The sequence below is a fragment of the Neoarius graeffei genome, chromosome 27 (genome assembly GCF_027579695.1).
Source record: "Neoarius graeffei isolate fNeoGra1 chromosome 27, fNeoGra1.pri, whole genome shotgun sequence".
Taxonomy (NCBI): Eukaryota; Metazoa; Chordata; class Actinopteri; order Siluriformes; family Ariidae; genus Neoarius; species Neoarius graeffei.
This window is the reverse complement of record NC_083595.1, coordinates 41,503,560-41,513,890: the sequence shown is the minus strand read 5'-3', so window position 1 is coordinate 41,513,890 and position 10,331 is coordinate 41,503,560. Positions and strand designations below refer to the sequence as shown.

Sequence of the window (10,331 nt, the reverse complement as noted above, 5' to 3'; positions counted from 1 at the left end):
CTCAAAGTCCTTATAACCCATATCCCACCCACAACATTCCTGCCGGGAAAGAAGGAAAAAAAAACAACACACAAACAACAAACAAAAATCACACAAGAGGGGAGGGGAGGGGAGGGCTCAGTTGAAAGTGTATAGTTTGCACTACACTACTGGGTCAAGCTATGAGGAAGGCAATGTGGTAAGTTCGTCAAAGTATGTCAGTAAAGGGTCCCAGGTTTTAAAGAACTTCCCTGTTGACCCTCTGAGGGTGAACTTAATCTTTTCAATTTTCAGAAACATCATCATGTCAGAGAGCCATGTTGAAGCTTTTGGTGAAGTTGCTGACTTCCATTCCATCAATATACGTCTCTTTGCAATTAAAGTAGCAAAAGCAACAATGTCTTCTTTGCGATTAGGCATTAAATAATCTCCACTCCCTGTGACCCCAAATATGGCTGTTATAAAAGTAGGTTGTAAATCTAAATCAAAGGCTTCATTTAAGATATCAAATACTGACGTCCAGAAGTCCTGAAGTCTTGGACACGACCAAAACATATGAGAGAGGTTTGCTCGGCCTTGTTTACAACGGTCACATAAGTCAGTTGTATTGGGATATATTTTTGCCATCTTGACTTTACTATAGTGCAAGCGGTGTAGGACTTTAAACTGAATTATATTTAACCGTGCACAAGAAGTTGTCCCATTCACCCAACACAAAGCTCTGTCCCATGCTGTCTCTGGAATTTTTGTACCTAGTTCCTCTTCCCATTTTATTTTAATGCCATCCATAGAGACCTTGTTAGCTGCCATAATCAAATTATAAATTTTTGAAATTTGACCTCCAAAAATTAGAGGAATTTCCAATATATCCTCTACATGTGGGCGGCACGGTGGTGTAGTGGTTAGCGCTGTCGCCTCACAGCAAGAAGGTCCTGGGTTCGAGCCCCAGGGCCGGCGAGGGCCTTTCTGTGTGGAGTTTGCATGTTCTCCCCGTGTCCGCGTGGGTTTCCTCCGGGTGCTCCGGTTTCCCCCACAGTCCAAAGACATGCAGGTTAGGTTAACTGGTGACTCTAAATTGACCGTAGGTGTGAATGTGAGTGTGAATGGTTGTCTGTCTCTATGTGTCAGCCCTGTGATGACCTGGCGACTTGTCCAGGGTGTACCCCGCCTTTCGCCCGTAGTCAGCTGGGATAGGCTCCAGCTTGCCTGCGACCCTGTAGAAGGATAAAGCGGCTAGAGATAATGAGATGAGATGAGATCCTCTACATGTGAGGGCGCTGGCAATTGAGGAAATGATGGAAAATGGGTTTGAATGAAATGACGTATCTGGAGATACCTGAAAAAGCTAGTTCTTGGAAATTGAAATTTGTTTACCAGCTCAGTGAAGCTTAGGAAAACCCCCTTTATGAAGAAATCTTTGCAAGTCTTAAGGCCCATGTGTTCCCATTGTTTGAAAGTGCCATCCAGTCTGGAAGCTGGGAAAAGAGGGTTATCACAAATAGGGCTAAGCATGGAAAGCTTGACTGACTTTTTTACTTCTAAAAGTACTCAATGAAAAAAAGTAGAGAGATAATTTTAAAGCAGGTAAATTTTTTTTAAGTATCCATTTTGTAGTTACTAGAAATTAAGAAAAGGCCTTTTTGTTATTAACATTTTTAATTGTTAATAAAAGGAATTTTTCAGCTAATAGGCTGTTATTTTATTTGATCCTTTGCAAATATGGCTAAATAATTACTGTTTCAAAAGGGACCTGGCGACTTGTCCAGGGTGTACCCCGCCTTTCGCCCGTAGGCAGCTGGGATAGGCTCCAGCTCGCCTGCGACCCTGTAGAAGGATAAAGCGGCTAGAGATAATGAGATGAGATGAACACCAGTCCATCTGCAGCAAAACAATCAGTCCAGTTTCAGTCTCTCATTGTTTTTAGGTTTTAGTATCACACTCCTCCCTCACTCGGAGTGCAATGACGTCACTGACTTACACCTGTGCACAAGGTAGGCAGTCTTCAGACAGCTCCGGGCGCGCGTGCAGGATTCCAGAAGTAACGCGGAAGTTTGAGAGAGAGAGAGAGAGGGATGAAGTTGTTTATGTTCTAACCTAATACGCTTAATGGACCAGTGGACACTGCAGACGTCGACGAGGCAGCAGAGCTGAATTTCACATTTCAATTAATGATCATCGCACCTTAAATCTCCGGAAATCTCCACTTCACCATGCCCTTCCAAAAGAAAAGAAAACAGGTTTGTTTCAAACGTTCTGGTTCTAATGTTTGTCTGAGTAACAAAGTGTGAAAGATCTATAAATCTCCAGTTATTAGAATTACATGACATTACAGGACTCTTTACGCATGCGTGAGCTGCTGTTTCAGGACTTATTGTATTTCAGACATAATGGCTTGTTGGCAAACATTGTATGTTATTCAAATGAAGTTTCTTTGAAGGTGGATGGAGTTGTCCCACCCCAGTTACACACATCCGTTTCTTAATAACTTGACATCATTCTGATTCTGATCATTTTGAAATATTGTTTATTAAACTTTAGGTATAGCTACAGTCTTAAAGAAGAAAAGTTACCTGGTGTGTGTGTGTTTTTTTTAAACAGGGATTTTGCTTTGCTTTGACAGCAAGTCACTGTGCACTCTCAGAAAATAAGGTACATTGTCCCTTTAGGGGCGGCACGGTGGTGTAGTGGTTAGCACTGTCGCCTCACAGCAAGAAGGTCCGGGTTCGAGCCCCGTGGCCGGCGAGGGCCTTTCTGTGCGGAGTTTGCATGTTCTCCCCGTGTCCGCGTGGGTTTCCTCCGGGTGCTCCGGTTTCCCCAACAGTCCAAAGACATGCAGGTTAGGTTAACTGGTGACTCTAAATTGACCGTAGGTGTGAATGTGAGTGTGAATGGTTGTCTGTGTCTATGTGTCAGCCCTGTGATGACCTGGCGACTTGTCCAGGGTGTACCCCGCCTTTCGCCCGTAGTCAGCTGGGATAGGCTCCAGCTTGCCTGCGACCCTGTAGAACAGGATAAAGCGGCTAGACATAATGAGATGAGATGTCCCTTTAGGGGCAGCACGGTGGTGTAGTGGTTAGCACTGTCGCCTCACAGCAAGAAGGTTCTGGGTTCGAGCCAAGCAGCCAGCGGGGGCCTTTCTGTGTGGAGTTTGCATGTCTGCATGGGTTTCCTTGACAGTCCAAAGACATGCAGGTTAGGTTCACTGGTGACTCTAAATTGACCGTAGGTGTGAATGGTTGTTTGTCTGTGTGTCAGCCCTGTGATGACCTGGCGACTTGTCCAGGGTGTACCCCACCTCTCGCCCATAGTCAGCTGGGATAGGCTCCAGCTTGCCTGCGACCCTGTAGAACAGGATAAGCGGCTACAGATAATAGCTGGATGGATTGTCCCTTTAGAGGTACAACAGTTTGTTACCGGAGCAGTACCTTCTAAAGTACTTACTTATACTCCTTATATACTGTTTAGGAACATGTATGTATCTTTTTGGCCCTAAAAAGCAATACCGGACAATGTGCAATATAAAGTGCAATATCTTTCCCATATCTTCTCATCTCATCTCATTATCTCTAGCCGCTTTATCCTGTTCTACAGGGTCACAGGCAAGCTGGAGCCTATCCCAGCTGACTACGGGTGAAAGGCAGGGTACACCCTGGACAAGTCGCCAGGTCATCACAGGGCTGACACATAGACACAGACAACCATTCACACTCACATTCACACCTACGGTCAATTTAGAGTCACCAGTTAACCTAACCTGCATGTCTTTGGACTGTGGGGGAAACCGGAGCACCTGCAGGAAACCCATGCGGACACGGGGAGAACATGCAAACTCCACACAGAAAGGCCCTTGCCGGCCACGGGGCTCGAACCCGGACCTAGACTGAACAGTGAGCTGCAAAAAAACTGAAAACTGAATTTAAGGAGAAAATTCCTTAATACTTGTGAAATTATCCTGCTGCATGGACAGAGAATTTTACTTCACAAGACATCTTGGAATAAGTTGGTTACAATCTAGAACTAGTTTTAATAATCTCAGAGTTTGTGTCTTGTATTGTTCTAATAGGAAATGCTAGATCATTTCAACTATATTCAAAATATTCTAACTTAAGATATTTTTGCAGTGTGTATCGCTTACTGTTCAAAGTACAAAAAGGAAACAAGGGCCGCACAGTGGTGCATTAGTTAGTACCGTTACCTCATGCTCACAGGAAACAGGTTCTGGGTTCAAACCTGCTGGTTGATGAGGGCCTTTCTGTGTGAAGTTTGCATGTTTTCCTTGTGCCTGCATGGGTTTCGTTCAGGTGCTCTGGTTTCCTTCTGCAATCCAAAGATATGCGGATTAGGTCAACTGGCTACTCTAAATTGCCCGTAGGTGTGAATGTGAATGGTGTGATAGATTGGTGATCTGTCCAGGATGTACTCCACGTCTTGCCCAATGTCAGCTGGGATTGGCTCCAGTTCACCCATGACCCACAATGGATAAGTGGTGGATGGATGGATGACCACTTGTCCTCACTGTGAGCAGATAAGTAGGAACAGATCGATTGCTCCAGTTATCCTCGTATGACAGTTGTTCTCAGTCTACTCGTTGCTCCAAAACTCGTTGCTTCTGTCTTTTAAAAACCAGAATTCCCTTTTTCAAATAGTTAAGTGGTCTGGCAGGCTGATTGGAGAGCCACAACTTAGCCCATGTTTACATTAGACCGTATCAGTGGATCATCAGATTAACGTTTTTAAAACGATTTGCATGCACACAGCAACGCCAATACACGATTTGCGTGCACACAGCAACACCAATACACGATTTACGTGCACACAGCAACACCAATACACGGATACGCTCGGCTCCGCAGGCATCCTGCGCTCCAAATCACTCCGCCCTGAACAGCGAGTGCCCTCTGGAGGGTGCGCACTCCGGCCCTGCGCAGCTCACACAGCGCGCGAGTGAAGTGCACAAGCCACGATTCGGGACTGAGCCGCTGTGTGTGTGATCCCAGCGCATATCACTTACCACTTGCAAGTGGAAGGATGGCAAGCCTAAAGACCATCATAACTACACAATGGGCAGTATTTGCATCAGTATTTGCATCAGTATTTTCATACTTTTATACTCTTTAATGAAAGGTGATACAAGGCGGAAGTCCGCGCCGTTTTTCAGCAGTCGCGTCACATGACCAACGCCAGCGAATCAGGAAGGTGGATGTCACAGTGACGTTGTCCAATGAGACGCCAGCTAGAGCTCAGCACAGCGTATCCGCGTATCCTCAATGTTTACACAGCACCGGAGCTGACACGATCTGGATTGAATACGTGGACCCTGGCGGATTCTCGTTTCCCGGGGTTTCCAGGCGGTTTAATGTAAACGGACAGTGCATCCGCGAAGAAAACGAGACAGATACGGTCTAATGTAAACTTGGCCTTAGTCCTGAGACCCTGTACACCAGACAGTTGCAGAGGATAGCTGGTTCCATCTTGGAAGATAGCTCTCACCCACTGTATAAGGAATTTCAGCTCCTTCCATCTGGTTACAGATACAACCTACCTGTCTGCAAGACAAAGCGTTTCAGAGGAAGTTTTGTCCCCTCTGCTATTAGAGAGATTAATAATATAACTTCTAAACATAGGCTGTAATAGCACAATTTATTTTATTTGTTTTATAATTAATTTTTAATTTGTTTATATATTTAAGGATCTTATCAGTCTCATTTTATTATATATTCATCAATCTATCATGGCTGGTATATCACTGTTTTTTTTTTTTTACACAATGTGACACTATGTCACTTTAGGATGCGCTACTTTGGTATTGTCTAATGTTACTGTTTTTAAACATTTCTGTAATATTTCAAATGTTTGTATGTTAAGCGTGTCCTTTGTTTTAAATGTTTTGTATGAGTGGAGATCACTTGGCTGCACACCAAATCTACCTTTGGGTACAAATAAAGTTATCTAATCTAATCTAATCTAAAAAGCCCGATGTGATCTGATGTTGAAATCTACAGTGAACTTGTTTTCCTACCCTACTCAAAACTGAAAGCAGACAGATACTGTATGTGCTGTAATCTCATACTGGAACATTTGGTGGTATTGTGCTGAATTGCTTTTAGCTTAATGTTATGGGTATTAGTTGGATATGTACAAGAGCCAGACACTTGTTAGCAGTGTTTTTGAAAAAGTGCCTTTATATGTTGTCTGGATATTTTCAGTGTGAAAATGTGTCTGTTTAGGTGTCCTAAAGATGAAGCTGAGAGTTGTCCGAGGTATCGGGGTGTAATAAAAGAAGACTGGATGAACAGTAATTTAGTGCTGGTTATACTGGCTGTGTTGAGTGCTTTGTTGCATTATTTTTCTCTTTTTCTTAATCGTAAACTGATACATACCTCGGAGGCATGTCTGGACCTGTCATTATGTTAAACCTGGAGGAGTAGACTTTGAATCATAACTGGTGTTTGCTGCTGTTACAATGATCAAACAAAATGGTGTATCTTCTTGTAGACACACACTAGTCCATTTGTTCATGTAAATGGATTGTTTTGACTTTGGATGTTGTACATGAATATAAAGAACTTGTAGAGAGCTACACCTATTTAACGGACATTTAAATCACCCACAACACAAGAACAGTTAATAGTATCGGCATGTGATGGCTTTGGATAAACAAGATGTTTAGGTATGTACTGCTTTTATTCAGTTTTTATTTCCTGTATGTCGTATCCCTTAAAATAGAAACAGATTTATATGCATCTACCGATTGATGTCATGATTGCAGTATTATAATAATCTGTTTGATTATTTGTGGACTGAATTTAACAATAGACATTGCCACAAGGCAGAATTACAAAAATCCACGTCGATGTCTATTTAGATCCCTCATGACAAGGTCAAAAGTAACAGTGGCAACAGAAACCTCCCTGAGATGACATGAGGAAGAAACCTTGAGAGGAACAAGACTTGAAAGGGAGCACATCCTCAACTGGGTGACGCTGGATTGCGGAATTAGAGAACATTACATTATACCGTTATAGAAGCGTAAAGTTAAACATTACTGTGTTGAAAAATGTTCTGTATGAGCATATTGTGAATGCATCCTGTTTATTCTTAGCCCTGATAGAACATTGTACACTAATTTGTGTAACAGTTCAGAGCTGAAAGCAGAGTCATTCCTTATCAAAAATAAATATACTTCAAGTTAATTTTATTGAGTATACTTTTGTGTACCAAGTATACTAATATCCATGTACTTGCAGTATACTTGTAAGTAAACTAATCTACAACCCCGATTCCAAAAAAATTGGGACAAATTGTAAATAAAAACGGAATGTAATGATGTGGAAGTTTCAAAATTCCATATTTTATTCAGAATAGAACATAGATGACATATCAAATGTTTAAACTGAGAAAATGTATCATTTAAAGAAAAATTAGGTGATTTTAAATTTCATGACAACAACACATCTCAAAAAAGTTGGGACAAGGCCATGTTTACCACTGTGAGACATCCCCTTTTCTCTTTACAACAGTCTGTAAACGTCTGGGGACTGAGGAGACAAGTTGCTCAAGTTTAGGGATAGGAATGTTAACCCATTCTTGTCTAATGTAGGATTCTAGTTGCTCAACTGTCTTAGGTCTTTTTCATCGTATCTTCAGTTTTATGATGCGCCAAATGTTTTCTATGGGTGAAAGATCTGGACTGCAGGCTGGCCAGTTCAGTACCCGGACCCTTCTTCTACGCAGCCATGATGCTGTAATTGATGCAGTATGTGGTTTGGCATTGTCATGTTGGAAAATGCAAGGTCTTCCCTGAAAGAGACGTCGTCTGGATGGGAGCAAATGTTGCTCTAGAACCTGGATATACCTTTCAGCATTGATGGTGTCTTTCCAGATGTGTAAGCTGCCCATGCCACACGCACTAATGCAACCCCATACCATCAGAGATGCAGGCTTCTGAACTGAGCACTGATAACAACTTGGGTCGCCCTTCTCCTCTTTAGTCCGAATGACACGGCGTCCCTGATTTCCATAAAGAACTTCAAATTTTGATTCGTCTGACCACAGAACAGTTTTCCACTTTGCCACAGTCCATTTTAAATGAGCCTTGGCCCAGAGAAGACGTCTGCACTTCTGGATCGTGTTTAGATACGGCTTCTTCTTTGAACTATAGAGTTTTAGCTGGCAACGGCGGATGGCACGGTGAATTGTGTTCACAGATAATGTTCTCTGGAAATATTCCTGAGCCCATTTTGTGATTTCCAATACAGAAGCATGCCTGTATGTGATGCAGTGCCGTCTAAGGGCCCGAAGATCACGGGCACCCAGTATGGTTTTCTGGCCTTGACCCTTACGCACAGAGATTCTTCCAGATTCTCTGAATCTTTTGATGATATTATGCACTGTAGATGATGATATGTTCAAACTCTTTGCAATTTTACACTGTCGAACTCCTTTCTGATATTGCTCCACTATTTGTTGGTGCAGAATTGGGGGGATTGGTGATCCTCTTCCCATCTTTACTTCTGAGAGCCGTTGTCACTCCAAGATGCTCTTTTTATACCCAGTCATGTTAATGACCTATTGCCAGTTGACCTAATGAGTTGCAATTTGGTCCTCCAGCTGTTCCTTTTTTGTACCTTTAACTTTTCCAGCCTCTTATTGCCCCTGTCCCAACTTTTTTGAGATGTGTTGCTGTCATGAAATTTCAAATGAGCCAATACTTGGCATGAAATTTCAAAATGTCTCACTTTCAACATTTGATATGTTGTCTATGTCCTATTGTGAATACAATATCAGTTTTTGAGATTTTGTAAATTATTGCATGGGCGGCACGGTGGTGTAGTGGTTAGTGCTGTCGCCTCACAGCAAGAAAGCCCGGGTTCGAGCCCCGTGGCCGGCGAGGGCCTTTCTGTGTGGAGTTTGCATGTTCTCCCCGTGTCTGCGTGGATTTCCTCCGGGTGCTCCGGTTTCCCCCACAGTCCAAAGACATGCAGGTTAGGTTAACTGGTGACTCTCAATTGACCGTAGGTGTGAATGTGAGTGTGAATGGTTGTCTGTGTCTGTGTCAGCCCTGTGATGACCTGGCGACTTGTCCAGGGTGTACCCTGCCTTTCGCCCGTAGTCAGCTGGGATAGGCTCCAGCTTGCCTGCGACCCTGTAGAACAGGATAAAGCGGCTAGAGATGAGAATGAAATTATTGCATTCCGTTTTTATTTACAATTTGTACTTTGTCCCAACTTTTTTGGAATCAGGGTTGTAATACTTCTTGGGACTAAATTGGCCCACTTTTCGTTTATAAAAAGTATACTTTAAGTCTAAGAGAAGTAAACTCTGAGTATACAACTAGTATTTTTTTTTTTTATTTTGTACTGCAAATATGCCACAAATAAACTTGTATACTAATAGTTTACTAGTTCTATACTTGTAGTCCACTCTTTAGTTTACAAAAGCGTACTTCATAGTGTACTGGAAATATACTATGAGTTTACTTGTTTTATACTTCTAGTCCACTTTTTAGTTTACTAAAGTATACTTTGTAGTATACTGGAAATATACTATCGGTTTACTCGTTACACACTTCTAGTCCACTTATTAGTTTATAAAAGTATACTTTATAGAATATTGGAAATATACTATTAGTTACTGGTTATACACATCTAGTCCACTTTTTAGTTTTGAAGTATATTGCAGTTACCCTTCTAGGTATACTATTAATTTTCTAGCCCTAACCCTTACCTCATGCACACTACCACTAGACAACTTAAGTGTTTTGTATCTTAAGTTACAATGAAGTTATAAAGGTAAGAATTCACAAAATAACAGATACTCAGGATTAAGAACATATTCAATTTCTTTAAAAATCAAAATTTAAAGCAACATCGTATTAAATGCCAAAATATAAAAACATGGCAATGATGACTGAAATTGACAACCAAGCTCTAAAGAAAAAGAAATAAATTTAAAAAAAGTAATTATCCCACTCAGGAGAAATGAAAAAAAAAAAAACTTATATGAAACCACAGACGTATCTAAGAGTCAACAATGCTGTCTAACCCAGCAAAGAGCAGTGACAGAAAACATATCACAAAGAAGCCAATATGTGTGAAAAAGAAGTATTTTATAGGCTACTATCAAAAGGATAAGCACAACTACAGGGCAAGTACACTTAAACATAAAGCACAAATATTTTAATACTTTATTACACTTTTGTTAAGTATATCTTGATCAAAAGTTTAAGTATAAGCTACACGGTGGTTAGCACGGTCACCTCACAGCAAGAAGGTTCTGGGTTTGAACCTAGTACCCGGCGAGGGCCTTTCTGTGTGGAGTTTGCATGTTCTCCCTGTGTCTGCGTGGGTTTC

The 10,331-nt window shown here is 41.7% G+C and overlaps 1 protein-coding gene across 2 annotated transcripts in view; it reads left to right on the top strand.

Moving 5' to 3' along the window:
* Positions 1-1,962: 1,962 nt before the first annotated feature.
* ano9b (anoctamin 9b) overlaps positions 1,963-10,331 on the top strand; it is a 36,207-nt gene continuing 27,838 nt past the window's right edge. Inside the window, exon 1 of one of the 2 annotated variants that reach the window (XM_060911496.1) lies at positions 1,963-2,216. In XM_060911496.1, the coding sequence (XP_060767479.1) occupies positions 2,190-2,216 (27 nt within the window). In that variant the 5' untranslated portion in view covers positions 1,963-2,189. Of the gene's footprint in view, positions 2,217-6,458; positions 6,650-10,331 lie in introns of those variants that run through there. The other variant, XM_060911497.1, reaches the window with a different exon arrangement.